The sequence below is a fragment of the Diorhabda sublineata genome, chromosome 7 (genome assembly GCF_026230105.1).
Source record: "Diorhabda sublineata isolate icDioSubl1.1 chromosome 7, icDioSubl1.1, whole genome shotgun sequence".
Classification (NCBI taxonomy): domain Eukaryota; kingdom Metazoa; phylum Arthropoda; class Insecta; order Coleoptera; family Chrysomelidae; genus Diorhabda; species Diorhabda sublineata.
The window spans coordinates 27,896,588-27,924,079 of NC_079480.1; the positions used below are offsets into that span (position 1 = coordinate 27,896,588).

Below are 27,492 nucleotides of genomic sequence, written 5' to 3' on the forward strand. Positions count from 1 at the left end.
AAGTTATTTTTGCGAAGAGTACGGTTGAGTGAGGGTGATTTTTGTGAGGTAAAATATTTTTGTATTATTTGATAATTCAATAAAAATAATCAAAATTCATCCAATGCTAGACATACTTTACTTAATATACTCACCAAATTCTGTAAAAAATTCAATACTTAAGCTCGAAGAATAGATTAAATTTTTTATTGGATTATTTAACATATCCTTGAAATAAATTCAAATATCCTACCAATAAATTTGGAAAACTTTTTTTTGTGGTTGGTAGGCTTCAAATTCTCTAAATAATTGGTTTTTCAATTTAAAATTACCGGACTGGAAACAAAAACAATTTATTTTTATGGGAGGAATTTGAGAACATGCTGATACTAGAATACATAGTGTTAAATTCTGTTTTCAAAAAAAAATTGAAGTTTGTAGATATGTTTTGGTTTGGACTCGGAATAACTAATATCAGGTGATTCGAATCTCACTTTCATCCAACCTTCAATCACAGTACGATAAATTAAAGAGAACAATTTTCATCTTTAAAAAATTAGAATCTTCTTACAATAGAGTGAGCACCTCTAAAATGTTGTCTAGAAAATGAAAAACGACCAACTATATTCTAGTCAGTGGAAGCAGTAATATTTTTCAGAGTGATGACACTTAAACTTAACACCATGAACAGATTAGAGACATTTGAGGTATGGATCTACCGAAAAATTTTGCGAGTACCATAGACAACAAAAAATACCAACGGAGAAATTCTGAAAAGAATAAAAAGAGTACATGTATAGCTAGGCACAATAAAACATGGGAAATTAGCTCTAGATAGAAGGAAAAATAGAGGGAAGAAAGGGATTGAGCAGAAGGATATCTTGACTCCACCATATTGAAAATTGGACGGGGATCAGACCACAGAAAAAACAATTTATACCATCAGAGAAAGGATAAAAAGGCCAGTGATCGCAAACATTCCCCAATGGATAGTAAAAGAAGAAGGAGGACAAACATCCACATCCACATCCTAATTGTACTATTGTATTTACAGAATGAAGTAGTCTTACATCTTTTCTATTTCAGTTTCAATTGAGCAGTCTTATTATGAACCGCCAAAAAGATGACACCCGAAAATGGTATGAATAAAATTCATTCAAAACATGAATTCGTTACACAGATTCTTAAAAAATGATCTGGTGATATAAAAGATTTGCTCGAAGTGCAAGAGATACCTCAAACATACCAGGACTAATTTTACGATCGTCGAGGTATAAAAGCGATTAATTCTATGCAAGCATTCAATAATTCACTAAAATAGTTAGTGTGTTCTCACTTAATATTGAATTTTTAAAGTAAACACGGTCATTCTCCAATTTATTTTTATTTCCATTTTATTATTTATCAGTCATATAAGTAGATTTTTATAATTAAAAAAAATAAGTTTTATGAACGAAGATGATCCCAAAAGTACCTGATCTGGCCTAGAGATGGCGGTAGTTGCTTGAAAAATACCACTGTAGTAGAAAGTGTACAATCTATACAGCATAAGTTCCAAGTTTGAAGACGCCATGTTGTTTAGGATTTGTTTGGCAGCCATCTATAGCGATAGTGAATATAATACTTACATTTAAAAGGCGTCAGCCCAACGAATATCAAAGCTGAACTAGATTCTACTCTGGGTGAGACTGTTCCTTTGCTATTAACAATAGAATTTTGGTGGGGCTATCACTTCAAACCCAAAACAAAAGAATATTCTTAACAATGGACTGAAAAGGGAGAACCGGTTCCAAAGAGAAGGCAAAAACCGTTCCATCTGCAGAGAAGGTCATGGCGTCGGTTTTTCGGCATGCGCGTGATATAATTTTCATTGACTGTCTTAAAAAACTGGGCGACGAGTATTATGCGAACATTTCGCAACGTTTGAGCGAAAAAATGAAGCAAAAACGGCCTCATTTGGCTGAGAAGAAAGTGTTGTTTTTTCAGATCAATGCACTATCACACACATCCGTTATTGCAATGGCCGAAATTAATGAATTAAATTTTGATTTGCTACCTCATGCACCCTATTCACCAGATTTAGTCCTCTCGATTATTTTCTGTTCTCAGACTTGAAAAAACGGCTCGTTTTCCAAAGATTTTTCAGCAATGGAGAGGTAATGTCGACAGTTAATGACTATTTTGAAGAGCTTGTCGAGTCTTATTATAAAAACGGTATCGAACTTATTGAACTCACTTGGAAAAGTGTTAAAAGAAGATTATGTTGAAAAATAAATTTTTTTTTCAGAATTTTTGTGTTTACTTTGTTGGGCCAGTTACTTCTAGGACTACTTAGAAAAGACATTGATTGATTTGTGAGCCGCGATCTATATTCCTAAATTCTGAATAGTGTTCATTAGGCCAGGTACTTCTAGAACCATCCTCGTATACAGTCAGCTTAAGGGCAGTGGAAAAAGATCAAAAATTTCTACACTCACTCTTCAACTATTTTTTACACGTTACCACTATTTCTTCATCTACATATATTATTCAAATCATTACCAATATTCACTACAAAAACTCTACTTAATTTCTACATTCTATCTTTTCCAATTTTATAAGTTTAAAAATAGTTTCAGAGTTCACAATTTTTTTAATTCGCTTTTTCATTCAATCCCTGATGAGATTTATATCCCGTTCGGCTGAAAGCTTATACAAATGATTGATTTTACAAAAAATTACCACGAAGTTTGTAAAATCAAATTAATTGAGATTACTATTTTTGAATGAAAATTTTCCACTTCGTACTCCAAGTGACAACGAATTTAATATAAGTGGTAAGTTAAATAAAACGTGACTGTTAATTGGTCTATTTAAAAAAAATATATTAATATTAAAAGATTAATATTTATTTTCAAAATGTCTCTCATAGTTGAGTAAATTTGATATCGATTGATTCATTTATTGATTTTGGATCGTGCCTCACTTTTCTTAAGGAATGACATATCTTTCAAAAAAGGATAACTAAAAACTTACTTAAGCATCTACAACTCTTCTAAATTAATTTTATCTCAAAAGCAAGCTACCAAATCATACTACTACTGTTTTTCAAACCGTTATTTTCATCATCCTTGATTTACTATTATTTGAAAAACATATGTGTTGGTAAACAGCACAAATAAATTATGACTGTACTGTATCGAGACTTAATGCAAAAAATTTTGAAGTGAGTAGATGACATGGAAATAATGGTATGTAGTAAAAATTTTTTTCTCAGTACCTCAAGAGTAATTGCAAAGAGAAACATAACATATAAAAGAACCAATATTTTCACAGGGATCTTTTCTAGATGGTACTGCATCTGGACCAGCCGCCCCTGATTTGAACTTAATGGTTCATAGGATTTCTGACTCTGTAATTTCCTGATCCAGGAAATTTCCTCATTTCTGATGTTTGATTAGTCCGTTAGCTACAACAGGGAGACTTCCGAGTATGTCCCTTTACTCAGACTCTATTGACGCAATGTCTGGCTGAAGATCTTCCCCCCAGGGCGGTTTCCCGTCTAGGGCATCACGCGCCAAAGCGGCTCGATCGGAAACAAATAGACATCGGAGGACTTTATAATTGAATGAACGCTCGTGGTTCCTGCTTTTGAAGAATGGGGTTATACGATTTCCGTTTACCTCCTATTTGGGCTTCCCAACTCCCGCTCCTTTCTCACCCCCTCTGTATGGCGGTCTAAATAAGTGAACTTAGAGTAACGTAATAGTATTCTATCATAAATATTCTATCATTCATTGTTGTACTCCCCAACATCCGGATTTGGACTATGACGAGTATCAAATTTTAAGTATCTCCCTCGATCTCTAGGGCTCTTGAGGAGCAAAAATTCCACTTTTTCACCCCTTGTTTCTTTGTGGGACCGCGCGTTCTCCAGTTGTTCGAGAACGTCTTCGCGGGCCTCGATGTTATAATTCGAGGAGTTTTTCATGGGGGCATCGGGTTTTTCGTGTAAATTTTCTAACTCCTCATCTCAATCTATGGGGTATGCTGTCATACCATCGTATGTTTTATAAGTTTGCTTACGCACGGATCAAATATGACCGTAACGTAGCGTTAAGTTTTATTACAAACACACAAGACCATAGTTTGTAAAGCAAAATTAGGCCTGTCGTTTTTGAATTATAGGCTTTTGAAGCTGCGTAATCACAGCTTATATTTAATTTTATTTTTTAAATTACACATTTGAACTTTATGAATTTTTAATGGATGATTACGTATGCCTATGAAATATGGAATAAATAATTCCAAACTACTATCTGAATGCCAGGGGCGGCTCATGATTAACAATCCGTAACTTTCACAGGGACAACCAGTATTATCTTAAGATAGTAAAAATGAATTTTTTAATCGATTTATCAATATTTTTGAAAAATGTTTTGTAATTATTCATTGAAAATACTCACAGAAGGTATACAGGAGAATACACAATCAAACATTTCTAATTGAACTTCAAGATTCTGGCTTATAAGGCCACAATGGAAGTTTATTGTATTTATCATTTCGTACTTGGTGTATAGTGTTGCATATACCAAATTTTCAATATATTCCCAAAAAAATTAATCCAGTATATTTAAATCAAGGGAAAGTGATGGTCATGCAAATGGACCTCTCTGACTAATCCACCTATTAGAAAAAAATATCATTAAGAGCATTTTTGACCCTATTCACGAAGTGGGGAAGGGCTCTATCGTGCATGAACAACATGTCACATAATATTACCAGCTATTCCTATCCACACAAAACCGATGTTGATTGAAACCGACTAAATTTTTCTCCATTTCAATTTTTTCCTTATTTAAGTACCACAATGTTCAACAGTGTGCAGTTCGTTTAGAAATGGTTGATCGTGTTTTCAATAAAAAATTACAGTTTATGATCATTTTTATAACGGTTTCTTCAGCATGTACCACGACCTAAGTTAAACAAAGAGTAGATACCTTTTTGTTGAAAAATTGATGCTATCTTTAGATTGTACAGGTTGTCCCTGTCCATGTTACGGATTGTTACCCATTGGGAATGAGCCATCTCTGGCCTTCAGATAGTAGTGTAGAATCATTTATCGTATTAAACATACGGACATACGTAATTATCCATTGAAAATTCATTAATGTTCGAATGTATAATCTAGTAAATATACTGAAATATAAGTTCTTATTGCGCAACTTTAAAGACCTGTAACTCAGAAACTAGGACGCCTATGAGCAATTTTTCTATGTCACAGCATCATTTCCAAGTCATCTACACACTACCGAATTTTTTGCATGGTGTTAATGGTGACAAACTAATGACAACTGATGCGCAATATAGAAGATGAGTCTACGAAATAACAAATCTAACAGTAATTTCAGAGAAGATAACGATGACGACAGTTGTCGAAAAAGTAATGGAAACGACTATTCCAGCAGCTTTCCTTGAAAGTACAATAGCTATGACTGTTCCAAAAAAAGTAACTATAACTATATCCCGTGACGGATATTGAATTCTACCACCTTGATTTATCCGTGCTTTTTGTTTATAAGGTTTGCAAGGAGAATAGTTTAATCTGTGTGCCAAAGACTCAATCTATAGGGGTATCGTCAGCAAATCGATTAATAAAAAATTGATTCTTCAGAAGATAGGTCCACCAGATCTGTTCCAGTATTATAATCAAATCACACAGAAGTGACAAATCATCACATTAATATTTATTCTTTTATTTTAGTGAGCGGCACGTAATCAAAATGGCGTTAGAAGTTGAAATGTTTTATTTATATCCCAAGGAAAATTCTAAATCACACAAAACCGACCAATATGAATTGGTTAACGAGGAAGATATACCTGTTCTAAGAAGGGGACAAAAGTTCACAGTCGCCGTTAGATTTAACAGAGATTTTGATTTTAACAAGGATATGGTTAAAATTGCATTCAACTACGGTAATTATCGTTTTATTTTTACTTTATCGCGATATACTAATTATCTTATGAATATATAAGTAAAAACAGTCTCGCACCCAGTTTCTACAATCTACTAACAACTATGTATTACTTTGATAGTTGTTCCATTGCATGCCTGCATTACTGCAGCTCTATTATATTAAATTCATCCCGTCATAGTTCAATCGGAAAGTACGAGGAATAGTAAATCATAATCGTACTACCGTAGTCGGATTAACTTATAATAATGATAATTTATGAAAGAATTATATTTTATATTATATTTATAATATCCTTTATAGCACAATTTTGGTTGAGCAGATAACAAGGAATGCGTGGGATGGTATCCAATTCAAACTATAATTACGTAACTTGCAAAAATTCGCCTGATTTTTGGATCTACGAAATGGGTTGGCCTAATACCCGCTCAAGACTCTCGCGAGGCTCTCAACACGACTCTTAGCGAGTGAATGCAGCAGAAATGCTAGTGACTGCGTTAAATACTTGTCTATATGTCTACTAATGTCTTGCTTTCTTATCCTGTGATAAGGACTGCTTGGATTCCAAATGATTGGTTCCAGTTGTTATAATCACAAAAAGTGATGGACTAATCATTACATTTCACCATCACACATAATTGCACCCCCTTTTTACTAGGAGCTCCGCGACTTTAGTTAACTCCCGTTAGTATTCAGAGATTGTTCTTTCTTAGGTTGATACATTCAGCAGATCCACTCTGCATTCGCTGATACATGGTCAGCTTATGTACATATTTTCTAAGAAATCATGAATCTGAAAATCACAAGGACTGACTAAAAAACTTTGGGATGTGATATTTTTTTAAAAATACATATCATGAACTCATGTACTTAGATTTGTTTCCGGACAATTTGGGTAATCTGAGTGGCGAACAAGCTGAGAGATCATTTCCTCAATGGAAAGTGCTATCGAGGGAAATGGAGTCCAGGAATGATAAAAGATTATTGTTGAAGACATTAAAAAGGCATTCCAGAAACTAAATATTCACAAAAATTATGAGTATTCATTCAATATTTAGTAATAATATCTATATATGTTGCTGTTGTTTGTACTTTTTAAGAAAATATGTTTCGATGTCACAGGGAGACCTGATGTGTCAATTTTTTTTCATTGACATATGATTGTGGTACATTTATGTGACAAATAAACGTGTAATTCAAATCTTGAGATGTTCATATTATATTATAAGGGAGCCCAGAGTTATTGTTATTATTCGAAACTTTATTAGGGTAATAGAAGAAACTTACTTGGGCACTGTAAAAACGCAAGTCAATTTATGTTTCCTTCAAGGAACCTACTATTTTGTCGCGTATTATCCATCCCATATATCATCATATCTCATATATCTCATCCAACGAGGATTATTATTAGGCTTGTAGCTACAATTAGACCAGTTCACAAAGTCTTAGAAACATGTACCTGAAAAGTATTTCTGAAAAGAACACTAAAAAAGAGATGCTAAATTATTTCGCATTCAAATCTTTTAGTGCCAGGCTTCAGCACCAGTGAAGGAGTAAATAAGAATTTCCATTAATGTGACCTCATATTTGAACATTACACAAAAAAATTAGATCTTGGAAACACGACCCTTAAAATATTTCTAAAGAGAATACGAGAAAATATTCAAAATTATTTTTGAAAGAATCAGCAGTAACTGTTTTAGTACAGCACTAGTGAAGGATTAAGGGTTTGACGTGACAATCTTATAAATAGAATAAGTTCGTTCGGTTTGTCGTCCTCACTTATCGACTGTATCAGTAGCTTTCTCAAAGACCGATCCATTCAGGTTACTATCGATGAGCACACCTCGCAAATATTTGAGATCAACTCTAGTAGAGATGCATCTGGTCACCTACTCTCTTTCTCTTGACGATCTACTCGACATAACAGCAAACCCGATCTACGCCAACGATAGCACACGTTAATCAAATCAGCTGTCCCATTAAATATCCAAATCCATAGGCAGCAACAGATCACCACCATCAATACCGATCTTCAAAACATTCTGGAGTGTGGAAGCAATCTAAGTTTAATGCAGCGACGATTCTAGCTGCTGTTTTTACAAAGAAAGCTGACATTGAAGCTCAGGATTTGGTACTGTCTACTAGTTTAGCTAAGGCAGCTTCACACAAACTAGGAGCTAGCTCTAAGAAGAAAAAGCTATATATCCATCAACAGCTACTTATCCTTTACAAGGCCCAGATTTGTCCAACTGTTGAATATTGCTCGCACATCTAGAGCTCGGCTTCCAAGCATCCTCTGTGGACGGATGCTTGATTCAATACAGAAAAGAGCAATTTGACTTATAGGCGATCCAGAGTTAACCAGAAACTTGGGGAACTAAGACCAGATGTAGCTTATGAATACCGAGTTCATATGCAGACGTCGAAACCATATTCCTCTAACACTACAAGCTAGAACAGTTCAAGATCAATATCCATAGGCATCTCCACACTGTAGGCACTACTCGACAGGGCTTATCCTCTTCTCGTGTTTACTTTTCACATAAAAAAAGGAAGTAGGTAGAATTAAAATAATAAGAAGATGTCAAATAAAATTTTAGGTCCAACACCACATCCTATCAAAGGCACTTCTGGAGTACTTAGACTTGATCCTTCTAAAAAGTATTCCATTGATAATAAGAAGCCATTTTGGTTCGCTAACGTTCTGGATGGGAAAGAATCCAATTTTATTTTGGAGGTAAGTGTAGATTATTTTGTTAAAAAAGACTGTTGGACAATGCAAGTTATGAAACTTGACGATTTCGAGGTTTTGTCTTCCTAATAATTTGTGAAACGGTATGCAACTTCAAAAGAATCGAATTTACTAGGAATTCGCATGAGAAATAAGTCAAAATAAAGTTAATTGGAAAAATAGTATCAAGTTTTAATACAGAGAGTGCTTTTCATTTATGAAAATGTCTCTGTCTCAAAGTCGTAACTTGATAAGGCTAGTCTCTAATTATATGAAGAGTACAATTGCTTCACTATCTTTTAATTATTCTCTGTTTGTTTATTGACAACATAGTACTTTTTCTTAATAAATAGTATGAAGTGCGATAAATATAGAATTATTGTACTGCTCAAACAATATTGGAAAGTTTAAAGCAGCGTGGTAGCAAGAATAATGAGTGAAATTGAAGGAAGCGTCACAGTTGATGAGAGATCGACACATCGTTGATTCAATCGTTTCATTAGAGGAGATTTTTCCATACATCGACATTTAAAATTATTAGTTGAGATCTATAAAAGTTGTCGAAAAGTGCTACACTAATTAACCGAGATGCAGGTGAAACGTCAAGTGGAAATGTGTGAACAGTTCCTTGTCCTGTTGAAAGATGATCGTTTTATTAGACGAATTGCGATAAGCAATGAATGTATCTAAACAATTCGAACATGGATAATCGTTAGTTAGACAAAGGGCAATTACCAGGATCAGTCGCAAATAGAGGTCGATTCGAGTGGAAAGTCTTGTTGTGCGTCTAGTAAAATTATGAAGGTTGAGTTTACATCGAAATCATTCCAGATGGTGGAGCTATCAATGGTGAAATATTTAGGTTTAGTTAACCGAAAGCGGATTCTCTTACAACACTACTAAATCACATACTCAGAAAGGGAGATCGAACATATATTCAAATCAATGACGAAATTTTTATGTGGGAAGAAATTTGAATCTAAAGGAGATGTTGGAAATACATTGCGACCATTTATTTTCCAAGGTGGTCAAAGAGCTTGCTGAACGTTTGGTTCAAATATTATAGTTTTCTTTTTTGTATGATTATTTGATAAACAAAGTGAATATTGGAAGCCGACATCATTTCTTCTTCTATATTAAAACTTATAGTCATTTCACCTGATAATTATCAATAATGTTAACTTAAACAAAATAGATAAACAGAAAATGAGTTTTTATAATGTCCCGCAACAAAATTATGTAAAATACTTTTAATTACAATATAGGATCAGCTGTCGATATTATATACTGTTTATTAGCATAAAAATAGATTATATAATCAATTACATTGAGTTGAAATATTTGAATATACATTTACTTCAATAAACACATAAATAACCCCAGAAAATATCTGTATGATAGTTTGTACGTAACATAAAATAATTTTTGTATAAATACTTATGTCATTACAATCAATGTAGGATCTCAATTTCTTTTAGATCAAGAACTGTCAATTAATTCGTGAAAATCTTTTATTGGTCTATTCCTTATGTAACATTTTAGTGCAGTCTTCAATCTTTTTGCCACATTTTCTTTTTTTTTTTATATCATCTGGTAGGTTGTTTTATAATACAGTCCCCAAATACAAATAACTTCTCTGTCCAATGTTCTTGTTCATACAACATACTTTTGTTTTTTCCTAGTTTCATAGCCATGTGTTCGTGCTTGCAATTTATTTCGGTTTAAATATTGTCTTAAATTGACGTGTAAATGATATATTTGATGGATACCTGATACTTCAGCTTCGATGTTGAGCTTATCAGTGGGATACTTGTTGTTCCTGTTCAGGAGTAATATCAAAAATTTATTTCGCGAGACTTGTAGTGCCTTATAATGTGTTTTTGAAACACTTCCAGTCAAAGAGAGTGATACCACATACTCATCTTCTTCTTTGATAACATGTTCAACACGGTGTTTCCAAAGTTATTGGCGATCTGTAGCTAGAACTTTCTTTATGAGTTTTAAAACCTCTTTACTCAGTTCTGGAGACTGATTACATTTTCGTAATCCTGATTTTACGTTTGCCCATATTAACTTTATAGGGTTGCCTATAGGGCAATAGTGAAGAGGTAGTCTCAGAAGGATATTGATCTTGATCTTTGCACAGTCAATATAATAAATTGTCTCTAGCTTCAGACCTTCAGTAATAGTAAGCAATTCTTGGTTTGTTGGGCCTTTTTTACGATCACTGAAAGGAATAGGAATATTTTTTTCAGGCATAAAAGCTAAAATTCAAGCTTTGTTACTACTACTATCTTGAGGAGTTGCTGCGAGTGGTAGGAGGCGTTGTCTATAACAATTACTGACTGTGGTAGAATGTTAGGTGAAAGCTGTTTATTAAACCACTTTTCAAATAATTCTGCTGTCATATCTTCATGATAATCAGCTGCACAGTTTTTAGCTAATATTAATGAAGCATAAGGCACGAAACCGTTTCTGCTTTCAACGTGTACTATTATAATGGTCCATTCAAACAGCAATTTTTACTATTGTCAACCCAAGCGAAATTTAATACATCGTGACCGTCAAACCATGTTTTATATAGATAAATTATGTGTTTTATCTGACGTAAATAATCTTGTCATCGAACGATCCTTGAATATTCGGTTATCGCCATCCGTTTTTTGTGTTTAAAACCTCATGCTGACAAAAATTGACGCAATTTTTCTAAACTGGTATATTTATATTCTGGATAATCTGCTACATGTTTATGCATTACTTCGAATGTCTAATCACTTTCTTTGATTGCTGAATTGCTGTTTGTAAACCAAATCTTTATTATTAAATCTGTACCTGTCTTTATTCTTACTACACTGTACAATTTCATTGCCTTTTTTCGCCCATAGTCTCAAGAATGCCATATTTTTTTTTTATTTAGAAAAATTTATAAACGCCAATGCTTATTGCAAGCTGCCTGGCAGGAATATTTCGAAGAAATTGTGTACATACAGCTTCGGCCAATAGAAATGCATTTATGTTTACGATTCGATGTTTTCATTGGTAAACAGCGGAGATGATGAGTCCACGTGGATTGATGGTTTGTTAGATGTTTACCGAATTTTATACGGAAGGTTAACATAATTTTTAATTTTTTAATTTGGTACGAGTGCCGTGCGTATTTGTGAAATATTGATTGTTTGTCGCATAACTGTCTTCTGGAATTGATATTGGATGAACTATATTATTTAACATATTCTAGGTATACTCTCCACCTAGTATTCCAGTTGGTTTGTGGACAATTAGGATTGATACAGCTGTAAAGACGTCAAATCAACCATCAACCGTTTTTAATTACGAAGGAGATCTCTACTTCATTTGTAATCCTTGGAATTGCCGTAAGTATAGTTCCTTATACAGGATAAGCCATGAGGAACTTCACATAGTTCTACCACTTGAGAAAATATCATGGAGCTACTAGAAACTGGTTATAGTGCAGTACACTACTATGAAGCTTTTGGATGGTATTAGCTAACGTACCTAAAGCCACGTCTGGCTTTAGGTATTTGTATTGTATTTTTGTACCCTGTATAATATTTTTTTAAATGCTATAATGAATTTTTGAACTACATAAATTACTAATGGAAACGACATAAGCAACAATATTGTCACACTCTTATAAAAAATAGACCAACCAAAATGACAAAAATCGCATAAATTCGGCAAAATGTGTAGAAGTCTACTGGGTTCCATTTCGGGAATCTACTTTGAATTATTTTTATTTTGTTGCAATTATTGTATTTTTTTTATTATGCATATAACATTTGTTCCAATCAATAAGTCATTGTGGTTGTTCTGTATATGAAAAGATTTGATATTTCATTAAACTTAAATAAAAATGCGACAATTTTGTCGCATATGCCGGTTTCGTTGGTTATTTATGTAGTCTGGAAAACGTTCATTGCATTTGAAAAATATATTATACAGGGTGCAGTATTCAATATGAATCCCTGATTAACTTTTCCAAAGCCGATCCTGGAATCTTTAAGTTTAACTAATACCAGTCGAATGCTTGATAGTAGTGTACTCCAAAATTTAAAATATCATATAAGCTGTGTGAACAATATAGCCAATTAAAATATATGGTTAATTTCACAAATCACCAGGTAAATTGGGAAAGAAAAAGAGTTACTTTTTAGTAGCCTCATGATATCTTCCCTGGGCGACTCTATACATGATAAAAGTATGTATGCCATTTGTATAATTATATCAATTACTACGTGCATCTGAAGTCATGTCATATTCTTGGCCTTTTTTAAGTTTTGTTTTTGCTTAATAATTGTTTCATGTTCGAGATTCCCGAAAAGTAATTATCCGTTTGAGACATGTAAAACTTTAATAATACGCAAATGTTGGTAAGTTTCATGAAAAAATAATATTTCGAACCAACATTCTATTATAACAGATTTAATATCATTGTATCCCAAAATAAAACCCTTATAGTGAAGAAAGAGGCGTTCACACGCTAAATCAGACAGAATTAATAAAGCTAGAATTCAGTGACAAATCAATGAACCAAATTCATAGCACGATAGAGATAGACATAATATTCGTAGTGGTAATCAATGATCGATAATTATCGGTTTGACAGAATAATATTGATTATTTCTAAATTTATGTTCCCATATTCTCGATAAGTTTCATTTTCAACCACAATGACTAACGGCCACATGAGCTGCTTCGATTATAGAATTTCATGTAGGTACATACAAGTAATATTTCATGGGTTTAGTCACGAATTTCTCTAATTTCTCAACTACCAATTACCAAAAACCGCTTCAATCTCCTGTACTATTTTCGAGACTTTTTATGATTAAATATGATTAGAATATAGATAGTAATTGTAACTTCTAGAAATACCTCCTACAGTGGCTTTCCTCATATTTAATTCCTTGGCCATCACGGTAATCTATGACTATTTGGATTTCTAGAAACAAATCCACTTAAGATACGCTAAATCCTCAACTAATTTCATTTATTCTCATTTTTTATGCGATATTGACGTTTTCGCAAAAACTGAGAACTCTGAAAAACCTACATTCATCTATGTATACATGGTGTTTCGGAATAGAACTCCAATCTCTCGGGAAAAAAGGAAAAAAGTTGGTATAACAAAACTTCCAAAAACGCTTAGTAAGCGAGTTACAGTGAGCCATAGATTTCGCCCAGATTCCTTTGAATGTCTCGGATCTGAAATTGTCATGTAAATTTGTTTGGTCTATACATATTTCGACCTGAAAAATTGAATAAAATAGGTCTCAGATCTGTAACTGTGATAGTTTCTACGTTAACTGACGTAAAACACAAAAAACTAAGCTTCAAAATACATTTTTTTACGTTTTACGTTTTAAATGCTTGATAAATGCATTAAACTTTCAAATAAAACTTCGGACGAAATCTATCGCTCACTGTAACTCGCCTACGAAGCATTTTTGGAAGTTTTGTTATACTTACTTTTTTTCTTATATTTACCAATATCATTTCCCAAGAGATTGGAGTGCTATATCGAAACACCTTGTATATAAATGAATTGCTGTTCGTTACAAACTCGAAACTCGACTGCGGCTGAAGCGATTTGACTAATTTCGGTCTTAAACTATTTGTGGTTCAGTCCAGAGAAGTTTTAGAAGGTGAATAAATATGGAAACGCTCGAAATTAAATATGATGTTTTGTCACAAACTAAATTTCTGAACACAATCATAATATTTGACATTGGACATCCAACTAAAATGTTTATCCATCCTCCATGTCGATCGATACCTCAGACAAATAGTGCTTTTAACTTTGTGAGTGACCATTACCGCTACGTGCGCGAGAACTTTCGGTAATCCTTTGTGATAGTGAAATTTCAAGTTATGTGCTCTTTTTTGTTGATCTTTTGTGTTAGTGACACTTTACTCCTAGCATACGAGTATTTTTGCAACGAAATGAAATTGCAAATGTGTTTGCGAGGCAGTTGTTAGACATTGGAAATAATGTCTCAGTGGACAGATTTCTGTCACATCACAAACTCGAAAGAGGAGCTTGATCATCGTGTTTTTCCAGAAACTAGCAATATTGGTGGGGAAAAATAAAGATGTCGAGGATCTCAATGCGACCATTCTCGACACCGTTATGAACCAGGATGACGTAGTCAACTATCCCACTGAGTTTTAAAATTCATTCGAATCGCCTGGATTAATACCTCACAATTTGCAGTTGAAAGAAGAATTAGTTGTCATCATGCTGCGTAATATCAATCAACCTCGACTGAGACGAGAGGACGTCTTGATCCCGCGTATACCGATGATTCCAACTTGTCTTTTATTTATAGCCCATCGGAGGTTGAAAAAAAACGGCCCTCGTAGAATAGGGAAAGGACAAGTTTAAATACTTATGGCAGACCAGATAATGACGTTCTACAATATTACGACTAAGAGTCTCCCGAGTTATTCATAACAAACTTTTTCTTCCTTCTTCTTTGATGGTGTAGTGATGATAAATCTGACATGGAACTCAAATCCAAATATTTTGACATCGTTTTAATCATACACATGCCGAGGCTGTCATATGCTGTGCCTTGCTGGCCGGACTGTGCCAAACTGCTCAGTATACGCCTAAGCTTATTATTTGTTGTTGTAGTGGTAGAGTGTCAATAGTGTTTGCAGTATACTTCGGATAACCATAAATAAATCGCAAGGCCAGTCGTTGCAACTTTCCGGAATCAACATTGAGATTCCCTGTTTCGTACATGAACAATTATACGTCGCCTTGTAAAACCGTCATCTTTGTTTGTTTATGCACCACAAAACAAAACAAAAAATATAGTTTATCAGAAAGCTCTAAAGTGTTCAGTATCATAACTGTGTCTTCAACATCAAATTCAAACTTTATAAATAGCCAGTATTCCAGGAAAACACTCTCTGTTTTGTAAGTAAGCAACGTCATGTGTAAATCAAAAATTTGTTTCAATAAAAAAGTATTACTTTTGTTTGTATTAAATTTATTTTATAAAAAAGTCTTATATTTATCGTGTTGAGACAGTACGAAGTCTGCCGGGTCAGCTAGTTGAGAATAAATATAAATAATTTATTATTCTTGTTGGTTATGTTGGTTATTTTCTGTTATCAACTATGGAGATCTGTATGATTGCTCTAAATTGTTCTGCTCGAAAATAGCTCAAATAACTAATGGGGTTCCTATATAATATTTCAGATGACCAGACGTATATGCCGGAGACCAGATTGCTGGAAGAATATGTTTTAAATGATACTGGTAAGATTTGGGTAGGACCTCTAGGTACATCCAAAGGAAGAGAATGGGTTTTTGGACAATTTGATACCTGTACTTTACCGGCGATTCAGTTGATGCTAGAAAGGTCTGGACTTGCTTATATCAGGTAAATCATTTCCATTACGGAGTTCTTGAAATTCTGATTCTTATTTTATACAATTTGTTCACTCAATTCAACTTCTCTAGAATATTATTTAAAACAATAAACCTCTTGTAAAGAATTTTAGAATTATTTTCTATTATCGTCATCAGTAGGTAAGATATCCTGTTGATTACACTAGTCATCAGTGGTTTTGTTTCCCTTGATAAATTATTTATTGGGGCCAAATTAATTGGCACGATTTATGAAACCATCAATGGTTTTGTTGGATTTCCTCTCATTTTTTCTACATAATAAACATTGAAAAACAAGAAATATTCATATTTGCTCCAAAAATCTAAAAGTTATAACCTTACTTCCCCGACTTGAGATTTTTCCTCAGGAAGTGGTATTCGGCTCAGTTGAGATATACAAAAAACTGGTACTCAGATATAGTGAGCAATTAATATTAAGGGTGATATCTCGGAAAGGGGCTGCAGACATTTTGTTATAGGAGACCCATTTTGTTTTTATACGAGCAATCACCTCTTGACTTTTGTCGCATGAATTTAGAAAGATCTTGTATATAACAAAATATATCACTATCTTATCATAAAGACAAGATACATATATAAGACTGATTAATTAGTAAATGAAACAAAGTTTTAGCACGTGATAACTTAAGCTAAAGACACATTTTTATTATGTGTCGTGTTAAAAAGCATTAATACGTGTTATATAAATATCTATTACGTTATTTTAAATAGATCTATGCATATTATTGTGAGAAACCGACAACTCGCGTTTTCAATATCTACGTTGGTCAGATTTTCGTCAGAAGTGTTACAAAGTGTTGTAGGTTATATTCACTACCTGTGCCGAGTTTGTTATGAGCGTGACTGAAAAGTGCTTCCTTAACTATATTAGTTTCCATAATATATCTTTATGTTAATTGAGGTACAATAGAAGAGGTACGAAGGTATGAGTTTTTGTACAATTTTCGAAGTAAGGACTACCGAGACCAACGAAAACGACAATCTCAAACAAATACTTATGTTTCAGAAAATACTCCTTTTATAATACATCAATTAATTTTACAAATTCATAAAATGTTAATCTACTTTTCCAAAAATAATATTGTGTCTAGATTTATGGTAATTTTATTCTCGGTTGTATTTTTTTGTTTTCTACCTTAAAGTTATTAAAAGTCTTTCCTCTGGAGATATTGCTTCTCTAAAATTTGGATTTTTCTTCTTTAAATTACTTTCTAGTAAATTGTAAACCACGTCGAATTCCTTCTTGGTCTTCCTGATATACATTTTACACCTGTCATCGTCATTACTAATTTCGGGTCACAGAACATGATATTCACCACATTCGTGCCTACGTTGATTTATTGGATGAACCCAGTACTCCCTGGATTCATATTGTAGCACAAACAATGCTGCAGTAACCGCAACCATTTCCTCTTCTTCATGTAACCAATCCATCTCTTCTTGTTGGTGCTCCATTATATTATAAGCTCCGGAGGATTGTGAATGTGTATTGTGTGAACCTGCAGGTCGAGGATACTACTTAATAGGTTAAAAACAGTAAAATGTCAGCTGGCACACACGTTTTATAACTCACATATGTGTCAGGCCTATCTGATGTGTCGCATTCTGACGTGTCGCATTGTCACGTGTTAACACGGCACGTGTTAAAAATGTGTCCTTAGCTTTAACTAGATTCAAGTGTGTTGGCTTCAAATTAAGAACAGCTGTTCTGCATGGGAGGGGATCTGATAATGAGGATCACGTCATGTTTCTATGTACGCAAGAATTTTCAACTAAAAATTATTACTATTAATCCAAAAATCATAAAAATAAGAACGCATTGATCACTGAATAATAAAAATTTTCAAAGATATCCAAGGCAGTAAAAAAAATATATTTGAATAAACCGAGAGCTGTGTTATACATTTTATATCTTTTAAATCTAATATTGATAGAAAAAGCTTCCTATTCTTCTATGAACTCAATTTTATAACTACTTGACGTGACGTGAATAAGAAAATTTATTTTAATACAGTCGAGGAGATCCTATTCGATTGACCAGAATGATATCTAAAATGGTGAACAGCAACGATGATGACGGAGGTATTTTGAACGGCAGATGGGATGGAGATTACGAAGATGGTACTGCACCATCAGCCTGGACCGGATCCGTACCTATTCTACATGAATATCTGGAAACCCAAAGTCCAGTAAGCTATGGTCAATGTTGGGTGTTCTCAGGTGTCTGCACAACAAGTTAGTACATCATTTATTCAAAATTTCTATGATGTTTAAAAACCATCAAAACACATACATTGTACAAGATACATTATATTATCAATTTGTAGTATGCCGTGCTCTGGGTATTCCATCGAGGGTAGTATCTAACTTGGTATCTGCTCATGACGCGAACTCCACTTTAACCATCGATAAATATTTCGATGAAAATAATGATGAGCTACCTTACGATCCCAACAACCCAACAGGAGAAGATTCTATTTGGAATTATCACGTTTGGAGTGATGTATACATGGCGCGTCCCGATTTACCCGTGGGTAAGAACATCAATTTCTCACTATATATTTAACTCCCGCTCACTGTTTTACTAATAATTGATCATTCTATTCCAGAGAACTGAAGTTAGTGAAGTTTCAAGTTATTCCAGTATTAGTTATATGATAAGTTTATGTAAACTCATCACTTATTATAGTCAACTTTCAATCTATCAATTTTCTTTCAATCTACTTCCAATAAGCTGATAACTTAATTTCTTTTTCGATGATAAAAACTTGAACTAGATTTGCATGAATACATTTAACCTCCTGAATGCTTTCTTAACAGTTTCTTTTGATTTAACGAAATATTATCATTATATGTGAATAAATTAACTTTTATAGGCTATGGTGGTTGGCAAGCTATCGATGCAACTCCTCAAGAAACGTCCGACGGCTTTTTTCAATGCGGCCCAGCATCTCTCGAAGCCATTAAAAAAGGGCAAGTTGGATTCAATTATGACGTTGGTTTTATGGTGGCATCAGTTAACGCCGATCTTATGCGTTGGAAAATTGATCACTCCAATGTGTTGGGATTCAAGAGAATTTATTGCAACAAATACCAGTAAGTGAGAGATGGAGAAAGCAGCAAATTAGAATATGGATAAAATTTTCTTAAAATTGAACGAATCATTTCCACATATGGATAGTTTCAATTCAATTTATGTTTTCTTACCTATTCCTTTGAAGTGCTTTGTCACTCTACTATAATAATTTTTTCAATAATATGATATCAGATACATGTTAATTTTTAAAATCCAAGTAACAAGTTGAGATTACGATCAAAAAATTTGTTCCTTGAAAAACTATTTTAACCGATAATGATTGGACAGTCAGCAGACATCGAAAACCATATTAACCACTAAATCATTAAACCACAAAAGGTTTACATCAATCACATTCTAGAACTATGCAAAAAATGGCAAAATGTGAAAGATGATAATTTATTGGATAATATCGATATTAGATAATAGAAAAGATTTAGAATTTGAATAGAAGTTAAAATTGGATCAATATTCCAAGAAAAGAAAGAAAAATCCACTGTTGTGGACCAAGTAAATCTGATTATACCTCATAACTAACATACCTATAGTCCAAACCCGCCCTTTCTAGAAAGTATCTTTCAAAAATCGATGCCTTGATCACTCTTCTATGCTACTCACTCTTATTACTACTTTCATAGGTTTATTCGAAGTGTCTGGTTATTTTTTCTCTACCTTCAGAGTAGTGCACTTTGCTTCTTTTTTTTTTCTATTTCTCATTAGGTGTGTGTTTTTTGAAGCCAGTAGAAAAGGCAAATTCTTAGACGGATTATTGAACCCTTCAATAGCTAATAGCTATTCTTTCTTTGTGCTTCTTCTTCTTGATATCTAGACTGATGATCGTGCTCCAGAGCTGTTTTCATCAGCGGGAAGTTGTAGTGAATCCTCATGTCTTGAAATTTCCTCTTGGCACTGTCATTCATGATTTTGTCTCTCTTTTCCTCCCAGGTGATATTCCACGATATTCATGTTGTCTTACAGTGGTTTCCGTTTCTTCTTGGAAAAGTCGCTTGAATCTCTCTCATTGATACCTGACGTCTACGCGTTATCATCGCCGATGAGTGCTCGTGATGGCAATGACAGTGTCTTGATGTTGCAGAGCACCATGAATTGAAAATCTCTTTGTGGTACTCTTGTCTAAGCTTATCTCAGATCAGATCTAGTCCTGTTGCTTTTGATCCGCATAGTTCCTGATGGCTTTAGAAAGCTTTTCTTATATTGAATAGCAGACCTTCGTGACGGACTCAGCAATGAGTTCGTTTGAATTCATGCAATCGATTGCGCAGTTGGCTAATAAACTGTATGTACATTGGAAGATTAGTTACGTAGGCAAAATATCGATGGAAAGTTTGCCTCGATTTCTTAAACTGCACACACATTACCATCATTCAAGGTCCTTGAAGACAATGAAGAGATGGTGTAAAATGCTTGTATTGGATTTTTATATATTAGTTAGTCCTTTCATTTAACAAAACAACTATTTACAGCAATGGAGACAGACATTGTTGAATTATCACTGCAATATGAACCAGAGGAAAAATTTGTAATTGAACGACTACCACCAAGACTTCCAATATTGAATTTTAGCAGGAGATTTGAGGCTATTGGAAGATGCCACATACAAGAGAAAATAGTTGGGTTTGGGTACAGACAAGCATAAGAAGTGAAAGGACGAATCAAATGATAAAATTATACGTTTTAAAATACCCATTTGAGATATTTTACACTGGTTGTTATCTATTTTAGCACAGACAAAAATTATGTTCTGTTTTCTATAAACCGTTGTTCAGTATTATCAGCTAGAAGCTTTGTTTTAAACAGAAAATGGAATTTATAATGAGGTCAATTAAATCGATGTTGATGAAATTTCTGCATGTTATGTTTTTTCAAAAATTACTACTACGTAAAATTGAATAGGGCGTATCCAATTGCTAAAAGACAAGCAGAAATAATTAGCAGAATCCGTCAAAGATCTTCTTGGAGATTGAAATGAAGAAAAAGTACCTCAGAGAAACAATTATACGGTGCATCATCAAACTACGTAGTATGCTTGCTTTACTTCATGTGTATTTTACCGTATAGTTGAAGTATTAAGTTATATCTTTTATAGGAAATATCATAATTGAATATATTGATAGAATAGAGTTTCACGAGTTTCCCTTTGTATCAACAGTTTTCTGAAATGATAGAAATTTACTGTACCATTATCAAATATTTTTCTTTTTACTAATGTATATCAGAGATATTAGTTTTAACTACGAAATACATTTTCTTGGCACATTCTCAAATATTAAGTAGCAGAAAGACGGTGACATTTCTTGATTATTGTCATTTTTTCTTTCGAGATATTTAACCGTATTCACATGAATTTTCATGATATATAAAGATATGGAAAAACATCAATGGAAAGCTTAGAATGACCTCGAAAACTGAACATATCTTTTATCTCGTTAAATTGGTTACACTAGTTTACACACCCTTTATACTCAAACTGAAAGTTGTTATTCATTTAAGTAGAAAACCAAAAAAAAAATTATGCAAAAATTTTGTCTAATTAATTTCTCTTATGATAGATCAATGGTAATCTGTTTACATGTTTCCATCATCAAAAACATTCGACCCTCAAATTTTGATGATAACTTTCCTTTTGTTCGCCACTCATACATCCTAATTTTTCAGGGAAAAACCTCATGAGTCTTTAATGCCATGTTATCTCCCAACTTATGAAAATTGTCCAATATATCGGTAAGAATTTCTTCATAACTTCGATTTTTTTTAGTTCCTAAAACATTATCCACAATCACTTCAATGATTTGTCATTCACCTTTCAGTTTTCCCTCTGTAAAGTTCAATTGCTGTAAGCGGGAACCATGAAGTTCTGCTTTAGATCTTGATAATTGTAAATCACTCATAAGATCATTCCAGTCGGCCTGGTTAATTAACTGTGGAGTATTTTCTTGAAGTGAGCTTCGGCATATTTAATACTTGCCTTTTTCTTCCTAATTCAACAGTAACAATCAATTTCATGATTACTAGGTTCTCTTCATGATATTGGTGACCCAAATGGAAAGTGAACGTTTTCTCTTGATGACCCCAGAGTAAGACGATTCTACAGCCACTTTTTATCTTGATTTGCAACAGGAAACTCAAAATAATGAAGAAATGCACTTTTTAAGGAATCCACAATGTGTGTTCTTTTTTTGAAAATATAAACTGTCCACACTTTTAGGTTTAAGGAAGATAGATTAACATATTTATATATTTTTTAGGGTATAAAAAAGTTCAATTTTTTGAACTAGTGTCATCTAAATGCTCATTATACAGTACAAAAAAAGTTTTTTATTATTTTTTTAGAGTAAAATTCTATTTCCAGTGTTGGTCGATTCATTCTAACAAAACAACCGTTTATGTATGATTACAACGGAGACAGAGATCGTCAGGATATCACATCGCAGTATAAAGCAGAAGAAGGATCTAAAGCTGAACGCCTCTCATTATTAAATGCCGTCAGAGGTACTGAAGCGGCTAAGAGATTCTACGATATGCCAGAGGAAATGGAAGATGTTGAATTCACTTTACAAGTACGTTTCAATTTGAATGATCCATACAGTGATAAAACCAAATTTAGTGGCCTCAGCTTCCCTAGTCGATCTGTAGTGTTATTAAACTCCAATGTTTACAAAAATTGAATTGACTCTGATTGTCGAGATTCAACTTTATACAAATATAGTGTAGTAATTCGATTGAATTACCAAAACAACGGGAGATCGGGAATAAGATAACCATCATATTAAATCAGTAACAATTTTTTATCAGTCTAATAGCTTATTTTCTTATGCAAAAAGCAAGCACAAGAGGGGAAACCCCTATTACACAAGAGTAGTTCGAGTGGTACTTATGGTGTACTGTGTGAAGGTGCCTCTGGATATTGCTCTGATACAAATTACAACCCTATAAATATTTCACCTCATATTTATTTCTCCTATGGAACTCTTATTGCTGTAATCGCACCAGTAGGGCTTAAGAAGTAATCTTTGACATAAGGGTTTTGGTCTGAAGAGAGAGAATGCGACACCCAATAACTTACCCATGTATAATTCTTCAGTCAGTATATGGCAAATTCGTTCTTATGATATAGCGACAACCTCTTCTATATCTTTTACTATATTTGACTTGAATCCCACGGTCTTAAAGCAGCATTTTATAACATTTTCCGGTGATATTGCTGATTGGCCCAGGATGTGATCGGAAACTTACTAGACAACCCTCGTATTATCTTAAAAGACTTGATTAATATTGAGTTATAAGCGAAATAATTCACCGCATATTTCAAGCGATTCTCTAGGAAAATAATAAAATGTATCTAGCTATCAATAACATAAAAATGAGGCAACTAGGCTGATCAACGAAACATCCGCTCTCAAACTTTCAATTTAATACCTCAACTGAATTCAAGTGGAGTAGTGTCTTTTATTCTACCTTTTGGTTGACAAAAAAAAACTTGGAAGCATCTCTGAAAGACCGTGTGTTAAAATATTTCCTTTTTAGCATTGTGGGCACACAGAAAACGGCCAAAAACTTGTGAATCGGATTTGTGGCATGGCACGTTGTCATGATCAGAAAGAAAGTCATTGGCCCTTTATTCATGTTTCTTTCTTATCACAAAGTTCTGACAAGTTTATAATTGTTGTTCTTGGAACAAACTCTACCCTTACAATCATAGAAAATAATAATCATGACCTTGAACTTGATCAACAGAGTTAACGTTAAGAGTTATATATAAATTAAGACAATAAAACTACTGTGATATGTATGAAGATCTTTTCATTCTATGTTACTGGGATCAATATTTTTTATCGTTATCAAAAGACTTGAAAGAATTTGGCACTTACTCGTCTCATTTTCAAATTATCCGTTAATATGTTTTGGAATTAATAACTTTTTGGGTACTTCTTCTCAACTTGGAACAATGTCAATGTGTTGTTTAAGAACCATATTTCACAACATAAACATCTCATTGAGGCGTCGATAGCAACAGACTTTATTCGAAATAGATACAGCGGGGGTTATTGCGTCTGGAAAGATTAATTCACATGATTTTTTTATCTTTGTATAATACTTGAGCTTGCGACTCAAAATAACGCAAATTCAATTCAAAAATTCCTTTTCACAAGCAAACAAATCTCTTTTCAATTTGAATGTACTGTTTACACCACCACTACACCAACACTAACAATTACATTGTCTGCCGCGCGTTTCTGAAGACGATAACTTGATTATCGAAACGCGCGTCAGACAGTATAATTGTTAGTGTTGGTGTAGTGGTGGTGTAAACAGTATATTCAGTATGCCAATATAAAATTAGAGCTTAAAAATGGAATTTATAATATTGGTGAATTTTGTTTGTCGCAGGATTTGGATAGGATTAAAATAGGAGAAGACTTCAGCGTTGTGGTTAGAATAACTAACAAAAGTGCCGAGTATCGTCACATCAAATGTCAAATGTCAGCAGCCACCGTGTACTACAACGGAGTAAAAGCTCATCCGATCAATAAAGATGAAGGAGAGTTTAATCTCAAACCAAATTCAAGTGAGTGAATTCTTTGCTCATGAGTTCATTGCCATATCTTTTATTGAAAATATTATTTATAAAAATTACATTACATTTGTCTACTTCACTTTCGCACGCACCTCGCGTGGTTAACTGAATAGTATTAATTTTATTATTTGATTGTCAACATTTAATTAGAATCAACATTGTTTGGTTTCGACAAAACGCATTCGAATATATGTCGTGTAGCATAAGAGATGAAAACATAGAAAAAAGTGGACATATGAAAGCACTGTGAAAAACTATTAGTTTTTTCAAGTTATATTGATCTCACGTCTCTTATTATTGAGTCTTTATATCCTCCACGAAATCTCAAAAGCAACCACTCTCTTTATAGATACACTAGTCAACATCTAAGATTCGACTCCATATAATAATACCGAAAAGGGACGCCATCCATGAAATACGTCACACGTTAAGGGGGTGGGAATGGTCCTAAATTTCGTGACGTCACATTTCAAAATATATTATATTCTAAACTTTAAGCAATTACTTTACGAAAACCTCAAAAACATATAGTACACAGTGCTTTTCAGATAAAAGTATCCACCTTTAATAACTTTTGTAATACTGGTATTTAGAAAAAATCCAAAAACACGTCAATTTATGTTGGAAGGGGCAAGCATTATGTCTTATTTAAACTTACTGGAAAAGCCACCCCCTCACCCCTAGCAGCATCCCCTTTATTTTTTTAAATTACTTTTCATATTTTTTATGTAAAATTTGGATATTCCTCTTTGAGCTGATTTCAAAAATGTATAATACTTGTAGGTTAAAGTGGTTAGTTTATGAGATAAACAATTTTTCTTTTAAGAGCACAAATTTTACTTATTATTTACTTTCACCTTATTTGCCTGTACTAAAATGGGTTGTACAACAGTTCAAACTCTTTAATCTTTTTAACTGTGCTATTTATTGTGAAGTTACAATAAGTGTTCAAAATGAGTACCATTCACTTCCATACAATGGTATAATCTATTTTGAAATGCCTCTCTGACATTGCTTAATACGGCTGGATTTAATTGTCGACATTCATTTTCTATCCTCTCTCGTAAATCATCCAGAGATTCTGGTTGGGTAGCATAAACTTTTGTTTTTAAATACCCCCATAAAAAGAAGTCTAGGGGTGTTGAATTCGGTGACCTAGGTGGCCCCCTTCTACCTATACAACGAGCGGGGAATGTTTCGTTTAAAAATTGTCGGACAGGCATAGCATAGTGTGGGGGAGCTCCGTCTTGTTGAAATACCAGTAAATCATCGGAAAGGTTATCATCATTTTCTATTATTGTTGTAATACGTGGGTCAACCCCTTCCCTGAGTAACTCAAGATAAGATTCACCATTTAAATTTCCGTTGATGAAGAAAGGTCCGACAATGTGGTCACCTAGAATACCACACCAAACGTTTAACTTTTGGGGATGTTGTGTATGGAATTCACGCATAATACGTGGATCACTTTCAGCCCAATATCTACAATTATGCCTACTTACTAAGCCATTTAATGACCATGAGCATTCATCAGAAAAACAAATATTGTTTAACAATTTTGGATTGTTATTGATAATTTGCGTCATTGATTCGCAAAACTCTAGACGACGATCAAAATCATCTTCATTCAACTCGTGCACCAACTTAACTTTGTATGGGTGGTACTTGAATTTATGTAGAACTCGGAAAACTGTAGAAGATGAAACACCGATCGCTCTACTTATTGTTGACAACGATTGGGGTTGTTGAGCCTCTAAGCTGACTTGCCCTAAAATTGCCACTTGGATTGCTTCGTTATTTACGAGTCCCTCTCGCTTATGCACTTTATTGCAAACAGACCCTGTTGTGGTAAATTTCTCCATCAGTTGAATTACATACTTATGAGTTGCATGTCTTCCGTCATGTAATTCGTTAAATATTCTAGCAGCAGCTCTTGCACAATTATTATTTTGGTAGTATAAACCTACAATTTCAATTCTTTCTTGCAAAGAGTAAACCATTTCAGAGAAACAAAATAAATCATGTATCAAATTACACTATCAATAGTGACTACAAATTCTAGTTGACAATGTCAAACTTTGATAAAAAGTAGAGTTTTTTGTTGTTTGGATTTTTTAAGTAGAATAAATAGCACAGTTAAGAAGATTAAAAAGTTAGAACTGTTGTACAACCCATTTTAGTACAGGCAAATAAGGTGAAAGTAAATAATAAGTAAAATTTGTGCTCTTAAAAGAAAAATTGTTTATCTCATAAACTAACCACTTTAACCTACAAGTAATATACATTTTTGAAATCAGCTCAAAGAGGTGTATCCAAATTTTACATAAAAAATATGACAAGTAATTTAAAAAAATAAAGGGGATGCTGCTAGGGGTGAGGGGGTGGCTTTTCCAGTAAGTTTAAATAAGCCATAATGCTTGCCCCTTCCAACATAAATTGACGTGTTTTTGGATTTTTTCTAAATACCAGTATTACAAAAGTTATTAAAGGTGGATACTTTTATCTGAAAAGCACTGTATATTTTTGATATATAAGATATCAATTTATTGTGTCAACTACTCGCTCTAATAGTGTTACGCGCCGACTGCCTAGGCGCCCTTTGATAAATACCGCCAAGCGCATTGTGTCTAGCAATGATTTCTAAGTTTTTATTTGACCATTGACTTTCGAAGATGAAACAACGTCGTTCTTAGTTCTACTAATTTATGA

General features: G+C 33.5%; 1 protein-coding gene across 1 annotated transcript in view; it reads left to right on the plus strand.

The window, feature by feature from the left end:
• Positions 1-27,492, plus strand: part of LOC130446298 (hemocyte protein-glutamine gamma-glutamyltransferase-like) — a 30,579-nt gene continuing 3,087 nt past the window's right edge. The window contains exons 1-10 of the mRNA XM_056782458.1: positions 1-48; positions 5,723-5,934; positions 8,537-8,673; positions 11,906-12,041; positions 15,899-16,082; positions 18,126-18,346; positions 18,439-18,645; positions 18,988-19,207; positions 22,558-22,765; positions 24,597-24,774. Of these exons, the coding sequence (XP_056638436.1) occupies positions 5,742-5,934; positions 8,537-8,673; positions 11,906-12,041; positions 15,899-16,082; positions 18,126-18,346; positions 18,439-18,645; positions 18,988-19,207; positions 22,558-22,765; positions 24,597-24,774 (1,684 nt within the window). The 5' untranslated portion in view covers positions 1-48; positions 5,723-5,741. The remainder of the gene's footprint in view (positions 49-5,722; positions 5,935-8,536; positions 8,674-11,905; positions 12,042-15,898; positions 16,083-18,125; positions 18,347-18,438; positions 18,646-18,987; positions 19,208-22,557; positions 22,766-24,596; positions 24,775-27,492) is intronic.